The sequence below is a fragment of the Mesoplodon densirostris genome, chromosome 15 (genome assembly GCF_025265405.1).
Source record: "Mesoplodon densirostris isolate mMesDen1 chromosome 15, mMesDen1 primary haplotype, whole genome shotgun sequence".
Classification (NCBI taxonomy): domain Eukaryota; kingdom Metazoa; phylum Chordata; class Mammalia; order Artiodactyla; family Ziphiidae; genus Mesoplodon; species Mesoplodon densirostris.
Genome location: NC_082675.1, coordinates 66,669,510 through 66,684,951, shown reverse-complemented (window position 1 = coordinate 66,684,951; position 15,442 = coordinate 66,669,510). Strand labels below are relative to the sequence as shown.

The 15,442-nt window shown below is 48.9% G+C and overlaps 1 protein-coding gene across 1 annotated transcript in view; it reads left to right on the top strand.

Annotated features, from left to right (window-relative positions):
* The window catches only part of MYO5B (myosin VB), a 382,117-nt gene that overhangs the window by 314,051 nt on the left and 52,624 nt on the right, over positions 1-15,442 (top strand). Inside the window, exons 19-21 of the mRNA XM_060119082.1 lie at positions 5,651-5,862; positions 7,825-7,981; positions 9,865-10,104. Coding sequence (XP_059975065.1) covers positions 5,651-5,862; positions 7,825-7,981; positions 9,865-10,104 — 609 coding nt within the window. The remainder of the gene's footprint in view (positions 1-5,650; positions 5,863-7,824; positions 7,982-9,864; positions 10,105-15,442) is intronic.

Below are 15,442 nucleotides of genomic sequence, written 5' to 3'. Positions count from 1 at the left end.
TGGAGCCCGGGCACAGCCTGGAAGCCAGCGGAGGGGAAAATAGCTGCGCTTCTGGTAGCTTCCTCACTGCAGAGCCGGCCTCAGGCCCACCCCCAGATGCTTGTTTTAAATAAGGCAGTGGATTTCATTTTATTTGAAACAATCTGAACTCAACAGCTGACACTTGGGACTGGAGAACTATAGCAGAGCTCTTGGGGGCCTTTAGTGAGGGGCAGATCCTTGAATATTTCTTAGTTCCAGAGTATCCAGGGATTACAGCAGAGTATGGTACTTCATGGTCTCAATAAAGGGCTAAATTATATCAAAAATCTTCCTTTAAGAAGGTAAGAGAATTACATCTAAATTTTTTAATTTCTAAGTATTGTTTTGCTAGGAATATCTATTCACCTGGAGTATAGCTCATTGCCAGATGATCAGCTTTTAAGGCCATATGTTATTTTGTGAAAGTGACACAGTCACCCTCACCGTTGTCTTAGCAGCTCAGGTCTGTGGCGGTAGACAGTGCAGAATACGGTGCTAAATATTCCATAGAGAGTAAGAGGATGACAGTCTCGTTAATTGAAGGTTGCAGTTGGTTCTTTGGACTCTGGTTAATTGAGGTTTTTGCTGTGGTGTATCTGTCAGTGTTTATATTTCAACATGTCCTCTTTCAACGGGTGAGAAAAATGTGTTCAAGGTCAGCTGATTCTGGTTGACGTGGAGCGTCGGGAGTCTTCCTTCTCTACTGGTACCAGGAGCCTCTTCGTGTAATCAAGGCTCACAAGTAGCCCGCTCTGCCATGGGGCTGCCTTCTCCTTTCTCCAGACTGTAGTTCCACACTTCCTCTGCCTTCCCTGGATTTCTCCAAGCTTCTAGCAGAACTGCTGCTTCCCAAACAGAGGGTACTCTGGAGGGGGCCCAGGTCAGACGGGCTGACTCAGCTTCCCCCACTCAGCTCCCCTCCAGCTAGCAGGACCAAGTACCACTGCCCCGTCCTGCTCTTGATACGCTCAGGCCACTGGCTTGTTAATGCCCAGCTTCTGTGCCAACTCAGCCCTCCCGGTTTCCTCAATCCAGCACTCTCTGAGCCCATACCATGCTGTCCTGTGTCTCCTTTCTTTCAGAGGATGGTCTTTGTATTGACACTCTCCCCTAGTTATGAGTACTGAGCCTGACACACAGAAGTAACTCACCAAACATTCATGGAATGAGTGAACAAGTGAATTCCCTAAAGTATGTGAATACGTGCTGTTTCCTCTGCCTGAAGTGCTTTTTCCCTCTTTTACCTGTCCGGCCAGGTTTTACTTTCCCTCTAGATTGAGTTCTAAAATGCTTTCTGGTCTTTGAAGCCTGTTCCTGGCCTCCCAGACGGAGTTAGTCACTGGCTAACACTTCTCAACTTCTGTCTTCCTTTTTTTTTTTTTTTTTTTTTTTTTGCGGTACGCGGGCCTCTCACTGCTGTGGCCTTTCCCGCTGTGGAGCACAGGCTCCGGACGCGCAGGCTCAGCGGCCATGGCTCACGGGCCCAGCCGCTCCGCGGCGTGCGGGATCCTCCCAGACCGGGGCACGAACCCGTGTCCCCTGCATCAGCAGGCGGACTCGCAACCACTGCGCCACCAGGGAAGCCCCTGTCTTCCATTTTTGCATTTCTCCCCTTGTATTGTAGTTAAGGGCTTCTTTTTCATTTCACCAGACTCTGAACAACTAAATGGCAAGGGCCCCACTGTCATTTGTTCCCAGCACAGTAACTGGTCATCACAGGAGCTCTGATGTGAGCTCTTTTGCTCTTTGTGCAAGTGGCTGCATGGGTGACATGAGCTTGTCCTGATGAAACCTGCCACCAGTAGCTCACAGTTACTAAGCACTTACTAGGAGTCAGACACGTTTCTAACTGCTTCACACACTTCATCTCATCCTAACATTTCCTTACGAGAAAGATACAACATGATGCCCATTTCACAGCTGAGGAAAACTGAGGCACAGGCAGCTGATATAAATTGCCCAAGGTGACTCAGGAGCCCCCACAGTCTAAACCACATCACCCACTGAGTCTGACTGATTAATTAATGTCACTGTATAACTACCCTTCCTAGAGATGGAATAGGATCAGTGCATTAAGACTTCCCTAGTGACCTTCTATTTCCTTTTTTTGTTTGTTTATTCCCTTTTTTGGGGACCACATCTTCTGGTCACCAATGCTAAGTGACTTGGGACTTCAAGCAACTGAGACTTGGCAAAGCCACACGTTAGCCTAAAATGGCACATGCCAGCTCCCTGCCCTCTCCAGGAACATGCCTAGTACATTTTACTTTATTTTATTTTATTTATTTATTTTAACATCTTTATTGGAGTATAATTGCTTTACAGTGGTGTGTTAGTTTCTGCTTTATAACAAAGTGAATCAGTTGTACATATACACATGTTCCCATATCACTTCCCTCTTGCGTCTCAGTCCCTCCCACCCTCCCTATCCCACCCCTTTAGGTGGTCACGAAGCACCGAGCTGATCTCCCTGTGCTATGCAGCTACTTCCCACTAGCTATCTATTTTACATTTGGTAGTGTATATATGTCCATGCCACTCTCTCACTTTGTCACAGCCTACCATTCCCCCTCCCCACATCCCCAAGTCCGTTCTCTAGTAGGTCTGCGTCTCCATTCCCATCTTACCCCTAGGTTCTTCATGACTTTTTTTTTTTTAGATTCCATATATATGTATTCACATACAGTATTTGTTTTTCTCTTTCTGACTAACTTCACTCTGTATGACAGTCTCTAGGTCCATCCACCTCACTACAAATAACTCAATTTCATTTCTTTTTATGGCTGAGTAATATTCCATTGTATATATGTGCCACATCTTCTTTATTCATTCATCCGATGATGGACACTTAGGTTGTTTCCATGTCCGGGCTATTGTAAATAGAGCTGCAGTGAACATTTTGGTACATGAATCTTTTTGAATTATGGTTTTCTCAGGGTATATGCCCAGTAGTGGGATTGCTGGGTCATATGGTAGTTCTGTTTGTAGTTTTTTAAGGAACCTCCATACTGTTCTCCATAGTGGCTGTAACAATTCACATTCCCACCAACAGTGCAAGAGGGTTCCCTTTTCTCCACACCCTCTCCAGCATTTATTGCTTCTAGATTTTTTGATGATGGCCATTCTGACTGGTGTGAGATGATATCTCATTGTAGTTTTGATTTGCATTTCTCTAATGATTAATGATGTTGAGCATTCTTTCATGTGTTTGTTGGCAATCTGTATATCTTCTTTGGAGAAATGTCTGTTTAGGTCTTCTGCCCATTTTTGGATTGGGTTGTTTGTTTTTTTGTTACTGAGCTACATGAGCTGCTTGTAAATTGTGGACATTAATCCTTTGTCAGTTGCTTCATTTGCAAATATTTTCTCCCATTCTGAGGGTTGTCTTTTGGTCTTGTTTATGGTTTCCTTTGCTGTGCAAAAGCTTTTCAGTTTCATTAGGTCGCATTTGTTTATTTTTGTTTTTATTTCCATTTCTCTAGGAGGTGGTTCAAAAAGGATCTTGCTGTGATTTATGTCATAGTACATTTTAGAGCAGAGTGATTAGGAGAGAAGCAGTGACGAAGGTGGCCTGTAGGCCAGGCAGTAGGCACTTACCAGCCACATTCATTGGCCGGCAGCCACGGGGCAGGGGCTACATCATGAAGTTGATCATGAGTGATAGTCTCATCTTGCAAGGATTGTAGGAATACCTCCATCTTTAGCCTGAATTTTTTTTTCTTTAACTCCGCAAATGTGTATTGAGTTCTTCCTATGTACTAACCTGGAGTGGTCAGTGTGAGGGTTATTGAAAGAGTGTACTAGGTGGGCCCTGCCCTCCAGGACAGATGGTCATCTAGTGTTGGTTACAGACGTCACTGGCCGTCATGCAAACCTGAACCTTCATCCTGACAGTGAAGGAGCTTATTAACTAGCATCTACTGAGACCCAGAGAGCATGAGGAAGTATGTATGTGAGGAGCGTGAGAAGGAGATGGTATTAGAGAAATGGCGTGGTCTCGTAAGAGACCTCTGGCCTGGGAGTCCTGGGTCTCGGGTTCTATTCCTTGATATTTTCAGTGAGACCTTTGGCAAGTCACCTCAACCTTCTAGGCATCTGTAAAATAAAAGCAGTGGCTTGGGGTAGATTGCTAAGATTCCTTTCTACTCCCTCAGTCTCTGATTACTGGAGAAGCGTTCTCCAAAGATAACCTCTGATCGGTATGTGAAGAGTATAGCCAGTTCTAGGGGTTACAGAAAGCAGGCCTGGGGTAGAAGTTCTCAAGACACCTGGGGGAAGGGGAGTGCAGCCATCAGGGCAGTGGGGATGGCTGTAGCAGGCAGGACCTTCAGAGAGATCCTCATTTGTAAAAACTGTGGCTCTGTGAACCAGACTGCCCTTTCCCTGGTGGTTTTTTCCAGAATAGGAAACGGAGCCTGTGTACTGTGGTTCCTGAGATGCAGCAGGCACCCCCCAGGCTCTAGCTCTGCTAAAGGCCTAGTAGCCAGGCTTGTCCCCCGACTGTGAGGGCTGAGCCCCCCTCACTGAGGAGGAGTCTCCCCAGCCAGGGCAGTGGTGCAGGCAAGGCCTCGGCCGCTTCAAAGCTTCCCCGCCCAGTCCAGCCCCTGTTCCTCCCGGCGTGAGCTGAGGGCCCTGAGCAGATGTGGGGATGAGAACCGGGTTCTCGCAACTCACTCCTCCCAGCTTCACCGGCAGCCCGACCATGGAGGGGACAGTCAGTGACGATCTAGCCAGATGCTGTGTCCCAGCTCAGCCACGGCTCAGGCAGCCTGGCTTTCCTGTGCATGGAGCCAGGTTCCTGTTAGCCATCCAGGGCTTGGCCGTGAAGAGTGGTGACTCAGCATTATTTCAGAGCCATTTGTCAACATGAAATGTATCCTTGTGTGTGTGTTTTCCTTAGACCTTCGCTCATTATCTCCTCCTTAATTATGGTCTTCATGCCAAGTGAGCAAAATTAGATGAAGTTTATTTACAAAGAGTGCTCAGTTATCATGAGTTACCTATCGAATATTCTAGCCCAGGCTCATCCGCATACACATGGCTGGGTCATCTTCCCTTATCCACCAGGGTGAGCGCAGGGAAGGGCAATTAACTTTAACCTGAATAGATGTAATTAAAGATAGTAATTATATGTCTGAAAAAACCTCACAACGTAGTTAGAAACCAAATAAAATGTATTTGGGGGTTATTTGCAATATATTCGTAATTTCCCACACCTGCCTCCTTTCACTTCATTCAGGCCTTTGCTTAAACATCACCTCCATAGAAATGCCTTCCTCGATTAGCCTATTTCAACATCTCCATCCCATCCTCCAGCCCTTAGTTTATTGTCTTCGTAATCTTCAGCCCTGCCTGAAATGTACTGTGTCCTTGTTTGCTTGTCTGGCTGCCCTCACAGCGATGTCAGTTGCTGGCGGGCAGGGATCTTTTTCACGGCTGCATTCAGTGTCTGACCAGTAGTAGGGACAGGCTCGGGGTCTGTTAACACACTAACTCTCAGCATTTGTTGAAGGAGCAGGGGCATGTGACACCTGGCAAGGGAACTGTGCATCAGAGGACCTGGGGTGGTAGGGGGCTTTCCCTTCCTGCTCACGGATGGTGAACCACCTCCCCTCCTTGCCTTATAAAGGATCCTGACAAGTTCCAGTTTGGCCGCACCAAGATCTTCTTCCGGGCAGGCCAGGTGGCCTACCTGGAGAAGCTTCGGGCTGACAAGTTCCGGGCAGCCACCATCATGATCCAGAAAACCGTCCGGGGCTGGCTGCAGAAGGTGAAATACCGCAGGTTGAAGGCAGCTACCTTAACTCTGCAGAGGTACTGCCGAGGACACCTGGCCCGTAGGTGAGCTGAGCCGGGGCACATCTAAGGTAGCAGATTGGCGGTGAGGGTGGAGGGGCAGGGGGCTGGGACCAGCCCCGAGCTGGCTGGCCTCTCTCAGCCCCGGTAGTTAGAGTGGTTCCCGCTGGGCCCTGTCCGCATCCGGCTTCCCCCAGCGGCTGGGCCGCTCTCTCTCCTGCCCATCTCACGTGAGCGTGTAGTTCTAGTTCCCAGGTCTCTTGCCTCCCCCAGTCCCTGTCCTAGGCTAGCACTGGCTGGTTTTCCCACAAAACCTCCATTTGCCCTTTGCTTAAACGCTTAAGTAAAACCATCTTCTTCTAGAAAGAGAGACAATTTCAGCCTTTCTGTCACAGTTAACATACACTCAGCTTTGTGATTTATACCACCAATTTCAAAATCCCTTGGGAGTTTGGTAAATAGGGCTGGCAAGACCCAGGGAGGTCCCTTCTATGAGTTCTTGCACTCAGCCAGCACAGAGAGGGCGAGACTTGTCTGACCACAAGCAGCTACCTAGGGGCAGAGCCTGAAGCCAGTTGGCTGCCCTGACCCAGCCCAACACCATGCAGAAGAAGCTACTTTACTTTAAACGTCCCCTCCTCAGTGATGTCATTGGGTTGATGAAACGCTAAAGCGGTATAAGCATCTCCAGAGAGCAGAGGGATAGGCGTGGAGGACACCCCCGCCACGAGACCCATCCCTGGACCTTTACACAGGTCATCAGATTTTGGACCCAGCCCTAGTTCAAAATCAGTGACCTCTGCAGATCTGGATTTCCTTGGAGAAATGACAGTAACTGCCAGGAAGCCTTGCATTTGGAAGCCAAAGTTTCAGAAGTGGCTGCTCAGGCATCTCTGCTCGAATATATAAAGCAAGCCCAGAGCAGGCACCCTTTGTACCATAAAGTTAGAAGGTTACTCCAGCTCCTGTCCTTGCTGTTAGCTGTTTATCCGAGCAGAACTGGAGATGATGAATGCCATTAATTTACCTGTGAAGAGCTGAGAGATGGTCTCTGGAACAAAAGCTACAGAAATGAGAAGGTTGTCAGTAGTATCAATACCAAGTCATCATCCACAGTCAGGGCACCGCTGAGCACCCTTGTGCCGGGGGCTCTGACATGGGCAGCGAGCTGGCCTGCATTCTCCCTGCAGGGTGTTTGTATTCTAGAGAGACTGCTCAGGGAGAGCTGGACCAGGAATCGGACTCATTGCAGCAGGTAGAGCAGGGCCGAGTGGGTCACCTCCCACTCTGGAGCTGCGCTAGATGATTTCCAAGGTCCTTTCTAGCTCTTGATATTCTGACTCTCTAGTTGAGCATTTGCTATGAGCCTGATACCAAACAAAGCCCCAGAGGAGGGTAAAAAGTGTTGGACTGACTTTATGTCTGTCTTGAGGGGTGAGATGGAGAATGCGGAAATGAAACAGAGGAAAGTAGATGCCCATGTGCAGTGCATCCCCAGCAGAACGGGCTGGGAGATGAGAAAACAAAGAGGGGTCGCTGCAGGTCTGAGAAGGTTTTATTCATTCAGCAAATACTTACCATGTGCTACTATGCCAGGCCCTGTACTGGATGTAGGGGTACAAGGATGCTTGAGACACGGCTCCTGACCTCTCCACACCCGATGAGCCCCAGGGACCAGACGGGGGTGTGAACGTGTGATGTCGCTGAGGACTGCCCAGGTTGCAGGAGGGGCTGGCGGGTGGGGGAGTGGACAGATGAGGATCAGAGATGATCAGACTTAGACTGAATTGTAAATATGTGGAAAGACGTTTTGCACACCACGGGGGAAGCCAATTCTGCTGTTCTGAGCTGAGCCTCAAGTCCCCAAGGCCTTGCTACAGTCAGTAACGGTGATGAGAGTTGGCTTGCCCTTGTGGTGTCCAGGCAGGGCCAGGGGGGGAGGACCTCGCATTCGAGAGGGACCCAGAGGCCTCCATCAGCCTGGCCCACCGCTCTCTCCCTCCCCAGGCTGGCCGAGCATCTGCGGAGGACCCGGGCGGCCGTGGTGCTCCAGAAGCAGTACCGCATGCGGAGGGCTCGCCAGGCCTACCGGAGGGTCCACAGGGCCACCGTCGTCATCCAGGCCTTCACTCGGGGCATGTTTGTACGGAGAATCTACCACCAGGTGTGTAGCCACCCTGAGGGACTCAGGCTGTAAACTCAGAACAAAGCAGCAGCACATGGGTTGGCACCAACATGAATGTTTCTTGAGCGCGTCTACCTTTTTTCTAAGTAATTTCACAGCTCTGTTCTCACTGAATCCTAACCAAAGTCTCATGAGATGTAGTGTCTCAGAAGTTCTCCAGAGAGACAGAACTGATAGGAGATGTGTGGATCTGTGTGTGTGTGTGTGTGTGTGTGTGTGTGTGTGTGTATTTATTATGAAGAAGTGGCTCATGCAGTCATGGAGGCTGAGCAGTCCCCCATCTGCTGTCTACAAGCTGGAGACCCAGGAAAGCCAAGGGTGTAATTCAGCCCGAGTCTGAAGGCCTGAGGACAAGGGAGCTGATGGTGCACATCCAGTCTGAGGGCAGAAGGAGATGAGACGAAATGTCCCAGCTCAACAGTGAGGCAGGAAGGAGGCGATTCCTCCTTCCTCCACCTTTTGTGCTATTTAGTCCCACCGTGGATGGCATGATGCCCACTACACAGGGGAGGGCAGTCCTCTTCGCTGAGCCCACTGGCTCAGATGCTTCTCTCTCTGGAAACATCCTCACAGACACACCCAGAAACAGTCTTTAACCTGAGCACCCCGTGGCCAGTCAAGTTGACACATATTAAGTATCACAGGTAGGAAGGGTGCATATCATTGTACCCCTTCAACGGCTGTGAGATGCTCGGAGCAGCTGACTCACCTGCCCAAGGGCACTCGGTCAGCCCATGGCAGAGCCTGGTGACCTACCTGGGGCTCACACAGACTTGAGACAAGTGGGCAGTATTGGGAGTCATCAGCCTAGCTCCTTCATTTAACTGGTTAGCAGCCTGAAGCCCAGTGAGATGAGGTCAGGAGAAGGACCCTGACCTCCTCCCTGCCGGGCCATTATCCAATGAAGCTGAAAGACCCAGGTAGGTAGCCCCAAGTCAGGACACACCCCATCCACCAGATGAGCCCCGCACAACTGAAGCTCAATGCTAAGATGAAAGATGGATTGGAACGAAATGTCTAAAATGGTCTTTTGTTTTCCTAAAATGAACATCTACCTCATCTGTGATCAGAGAAGGTGTGATTTTCTAAGTAATAAAACTATAAAGCGTTACATTGATAATGAAAAAGCAAACGTGGTTAGGCCCCAGATGGAGCCCACCCGGGCCAGTGGGAAAAGCTTCTGTGAATATTCCTGGGAGATTGGTGACATCTGTGTGGTGTCACCATGGATAGGACAGGTGGCATTTCAGAGGCACTAGGGTTTGAACCCAGCTCATCTCAGAGCTGTGATACTGGGCATGTTAGTCTTTCAACATGTTTATTTATTCATTCCACAAATATTTATTTGCAGGGCATTAGAGTGAGAACACTGATGATGCTTTAATTTTCTGAGTGGTTCTTTAACTGGATAGGAAAAAAACAAAAACAGTGAATTGCAAGCCAAGTTTGTAATTGTAAGCCATTTAACCCACTCAGCAATCTCACTTGACAGTGTCACTTCATCTCTCCCGCTCACCGTCACCAGGAGGGGATCCACATCTGTTGAATGGGGGGCTTATCAGCTGGATAATCCTTAAGCCCCTCCAACTTCGAGGTTTTTAGACTGTGGTTTCCTAACCAATAAAAAGTTAAAAAAAAAACCAGAAAACTAGAAAGGAGAGTTTGACAGCTGATTTCCTGTAGGTACACAGGCTGCCAAACTTAGTTACAAGTTGTTCTATAAAATAAATGGCCACCAAAGCCCTAAGCCATAGGGAGGCTGTCTTCTCACTGACCTTGGCTCTCTCCCCAGAGCAGTACATGAGCCCCTTGCTCCCGTCCTGCAGTGCAAACCCACCAGGTGTGTGCTTGTCCCCTGCCAGGTCCTCAGGGAGCACAAGGCCACCATCATCCAGAAGCACGTGCGGAGCTGGATGGCTCGCAGGTCCTTCCAGCGGCTTCGGGGCGCAGCCATTGTCATCCAGTGCGGCTTCCGGAGGCTCAAGGCCAAGCAGGAGCTGAAGGCCCTCAAGATTGAGGCCCGCTCAGCAGAACACCTAAAACGCCTCAACGTGGGCATGGAGAACAAGGTGGTCCAGCTACAGCGGAAGATCGATGACCAGGTTGGTGTCTTGAGCTCCCACCCAGGGGGTGGGACTGTGGGGAGACTCCACGGGCATGTTTGAGAGAGACCCATGGCTTCCCCAGGGAGCTCTCATTTGATCACCACAAGACTTCATGAGGCCATTTTACAGATAAGCAAATTGTGGATCGGGGGCATCAAGCACTTGGCCAAGGTCACAGAATTAGAAAGTGCCAGAACCAGCACTCCAGCCCAGGTCTTCTGATCCCACAGCCATAACGAGGGTGATGCTGGTTTTTTTTTTTTTTTTTTTTTTTGCGGTATGTGGGCCTCTCACTGTTGTGGCCTCTCCCGTTGCGGAGCACAGGCTCCGGACACGCAGGCTCAACGGCCATGGCTCACGGGCCCAGCCGCTCCACGGCATGTGGGATCTTCCTAGACCGGGGCACAAACCCGTGTCCCCTGCATCGGCAGGCGGACTTTCAACCACTGTGCCACCAGGGAAGCCCGATGCTGGTTTTTTTAACCCCAAATGTCACTAAAGTGTCGGTCCTTTCCTGTGTCGTGGCTAAGATGGGTTTCCAGAGTTGAAAGCAGGCTCACTGGTACCTTGCTCATGCAGGGTATTAATGGCCTCAGGACCAGGCTCTTGCAATGCCCTGGAGGGTTTCAGGTGCCTCTTGAGAAAGGAAAGAAGAAGAGGGAGCAAAGGAAGGGGGGAAACATGCTGAAGGCGTGTGGTATGGGGTGTGGAGGAAGAGAGTTGGAGTTGGGCCACCAGGCAGTGCTTTGGCAGTCACTGATTTTATTGTATGTATTCTATGCTAGGCACTTTTTTAAGCTTCTCATGATCCCAATAGGGCAAGAAAATTAATGAGCCATTTTACACCTAAACCAGCTGCCCTAAACAGAGCCCAAAAGTGGTTAAATGTTCCTGCCTTTCTGTTCTTGCAAAAGACAGCTTCTGGAGAAGAAACTGTCACCCTGGGTGTCTGTCTCTATGTGAGTTCTACAGGTGTCTTATTTGGCTTGGCTCCCTAGTGGGGAAGCAAGACAGAAAGCTCAGTGCAGGGTGGAGGACACTCAATACATACCTGGCCCTGGTTGGCCCACAGCGATAGGTCAGGTCAGGGAGGAAGACATATCTACCCAGAGCATCAGGAGTGGATAGGAAAAGGTCTGTACTCTGGGATCAGCCATTTGGAAAACACAATCACAAGGAGGACCTAGGGTTGTATTGTTATTATCATTGCCATTATTATTATTATTATTATTATTATTATTATTACGGCTATTGATGACTGGCCAGGAAAGACATTTGCATAGTCAAATTGTGCCAATTAACCTTCTGAGCAAGGTGTAGTCAGAGGGACGAGCAGATTTTGTTGGCACTGCTGCACCCTGCCAGGAGCCCCATGTACTGCCTGGCCACCTTGGCCCTGGGTTCCAGCCATAGGGCCCTGCATTGTCATTGCTGATTTCTCAAGTTGACTTGAGAGGTTAAGAATAAATCTGGTATTTTATACTCCATGTGCTGGAACATCAAAGAGAAGCAGATTTAAAAGGCCTATTTTTAAAAGAGCTTTTTGCCTTCAGCTTCCTGCTTGGCAAACATCTGTGAGTCGTGGCAGGTGTTGCCCTGTGTGCAGAGGGTAAGGAGAAGAGGCGGGGGGAGGGGGTTAGATCTTGCTTTCTTGTGTCCCTCCCCATGTTGCCTGACTGTGTGCTAGGCGCTGTTCTCATGTGTTAACTCATTTGATCCTTACCACAACCCTGTGAGATTTAACATTAGTCCCGTTTTAAACAGGCACAGAGAGGTTAAGTAGCCCGCAAGGCCACACAGCTAGTCAGTAGCATGGCTCGGATTGAAACCTGGCAGTTTGGGTCCAAAGAATGTTCTGCCGCCTCCAACCAAATTTTAGGATATCTGCGTATTAGGGGATTCTTCAGACATGTGAGAATTCCTCAGAACAAGGAAGACCCTTAGCTTTGTTTGGGGTTCATTCGCATAGACAGCGTCGTCCTTGGACAGTGGGGTGTGTGACCCAGTGGCAAAGGACATGCTTGGTGCTGTGTCTTGAGAGGAGTCATCAGCGCAGTCCGTGGCACCAGGGCTTGTTTTATTGCAGCCTCTTAGCAGGCAGGGCTAGCCTTTGTAAGTGAATGGGTTTCTGTTCTTTCTTTATGGCTGGAGACAACTCAGGCGGCTGCTCCCCGGACACACAAGGTTCTTAGCCAGGAGGAAAGGATACACGTGTGCCAGGAACAACATAGGTGAAGGCATCCCAAAGTATTTGTCCGAGCAGCATGAGGTGTAGTGGACAAAGTCCCAGATGGATGGAGGTTTGAGTTCTGTCTCAGTTATACTTGCAACCAGAGCTGACAGTTTGGGGTTATGGCCGAATCTCTCATTAGGCCTTGAGTTCCTCAGAGACAATTGGCCTAAGATCTCTAACTTCTAGCTCAAAAATTCACTGATGCCGGGGCCTCCCTGGTGGCGCAAGTGGTTGAGAGTCCGCCTGCCGGTGCAGGGGATACGGGTTCGTGCCCCGGTCTGGGAGGATCCCATATGCCACGGAGCGGCTGGGCCCGTGAGCCATGGCCGCTGAGCCTGTGCGTCCGGAGCCTGTGCTCCGCAACGGGGGAGGCCACAACAGTGAGAGGCCCGCATACCGCAAAAAAAAAAAAAAAAAAAAAAAAAAAAAAAAAAATTCACTGATGCCATAAAGTGGCTAGTAAAGTGGTTCCCAACTCCAGACTGCCATGAAGAATCACCAGGGGGAGCTTTTTTTAAAAAGTATCCCCACTGCCAAGAAGTCAGCAAAGGAGGAAACTGAAAGATAAAACCAGGGTAAGGTTAGTGCCCAGAATTCATGTTTAAGGTTTTGTGCACCCAACTAAAGAGACAAGATGCAAAATTTGCACGAAGCTCCCAAGCAAACAGAAAGAAGGGAACAGGATCCCTTGAGAGCTGTTGAAAGAGTTTAGGAGGGTTTGGAGCTGTCCGTGGTGCTGGGACAGTTTTCCTGAGGGTTTTCAGAATCTGTGATGTAATAAACCACATCCTTCACAATATCCTTCAGCAGTAAGTTCAGTGACAGTTCCTGGGATGATTTCTTGCAGTGTTCCTGGTGTAGGCCTGTGGTGTGACATTTTTCAGCCAAAATGATGTAACCTATGAACTTGGCTCTCTATCAATCTGGCTTTATTCAAGCATAGCGTGTAGAGTGAGAAGCCCAGTTGAGGTAACAATATTTTTTACAATGAGGGTCAAGTTCCTTAGACCTTTATGAGTATAAGGCTATATTTAAATATATTTTATTTCATATATGAAAATATGATGCAAATGTATGGATTCAGTCAGTAACCTCTATATTTATTTATTTATTTATTTATTTATTTTACAACATATTAAGATTCTTTTTTTTTCCTATTTAAAAAAAATTTTTATTGGAGTATAGTTGATTACAATGTTGTGTTAGTTTCAGATATACAGTAAAGTGGATAAGTTATACATATACACATACCCACTCTTTTTTAGATTCTTTTCCCACATAGGTCATTACAGAGTATCGAGTAGAGTTCCCTGTGCTATACAGTAGCTCTTATTAGTTATCTATTTTATATACAGTAGTGTGTATGTGTCAATCCCAATCTCCCAGTTTATCCTTCCCCTCTTTCCCCCCTGGTAAACATAAGTTTGTTTTCTACATCTGTGACTGTTTCTAAGACAAATATCATATGATATCACTTACATGTGGAATCTTAAAAAAAACTTATTTACCTTTTAAATCAGTTTGATTCAGTGTACTTAGTATGCACTCAGTAAACATTAGTTAATATTTTTCATCCATGTACATTTGAAAAATCGTATGTGACAAGTCACAGTTTTATGTCCTTCTGTGCCTCAGTTTTCTCAACTGTGAAATGGAGATATTAATCAGCCTTACTACATAGGGTTTTTGTGAGGAGAGAATGAGTTAATAGATGTGAATCATGTTGTACAGTGCCCTTGAGCAGTGGCGCAGAGTAAGCATCCTCTCGGGATGTCTGAGGAGCTCGAGGAGAACAGGGGTCCATATGGAAATCCCCAGCCCCCTGCTGTCAGGGAAGGGCCCTCGCTGGAGGACAGAGCTGGCCAGGTCTCGGGTCACACTGACAAAGGCAGCTCCAGGGAGCCTGGCCTGCCATCACAGGGAGGGTTTCCGGGGTCTATGAGAGAGCAAGTGCCCCTCACCACTCCCTGTGCCAGGCTTGGCTGCGCGGCCATGGGTTCCATGGCGTAAGGATGAGGCAGGAAACTGCTGGGCCCTTCTGGGGTCCTCCTTTCTAAAACCATGCCTCCGGAACAGGAAATGTGCAGCTGTTAGGAATCTCCCACCCACACCCCAGGCGGCCAGCAAAGAGTTCGGAGCATCTCTCCCAGGGGGTCCCTAGAGAACTGAATGATGAAGAAGCTGCCCTTTATCAGGAACCAACTGGGTGCCGGGTCCCAGGGAAGCCCTTAATCTCCCTGAGCCTTGATAAAACCCTATGAGGAAGGAGTTACAATTATCCATCTTTCACACCTGAGGAAGCCAGGCACAGGGAGGTGGAATGACCTGACCACACGTTCGCGGCTGATCAGGATAGAGCTGCGGTCTGAGCACACGTCTGTCTGGGTCCAGTCTCTTAACGTCCCAGCTTCCCAGAGCCTCGCCTCAGCGTGTGTGTCAACGAAAGCAAAGAGCTGGCCTCCTAGACATGTTATCTTTGTGTGAGGGTCCTGGGGTGTCATCACTGCCCATAGCAGGATGTCACCCTCATGTCGTGTGCCTCTCCGCACCCCACACCTGCTCCATCTAGAGGCCTCCACAGCCCCGTCCTCCTTCCCACCTTCCCGGGGATCTGACCCAGGCTGCAGCACCTGGAGGAACCTCACTTCCCGCCCAGAGCAGAACAAAGTCAAGGTGGCTAGTCCAACACGTGTTCCCTCCCTGAACCCCACCCCCCTTGTGCAGAGACTCTTCAGATTCCTGGGAGACCCAGACCTGGGTGGGCAGTGCAGATGGCACAGGCATTTTTAAACAGATGCTATCTAATTGGATTTCTTATTTGTGATTACTCAGAGCAAGGCTGACTGCCAGACCAGACATAAGGGCGTGTCAGGTAATAACTGGGAGGCTTCCACGACTGTGGGAGGATCTTTCTGTGCTGGATCAATGAGGGAAATGTACCGCTTGGACACCAACAGTGGGTCTCAGCCTTCAGGTCCCATGGTGTTCATGGTGTTGTACTGGGTCCAACAGCTGTTCTTTTGCTACTCCTTGCTGCTTTCCATGAAGCTTCATTGCTGGTGTGAATTAGTCATTGGTTCCTGATGCCCCAGCTTGTTGGTA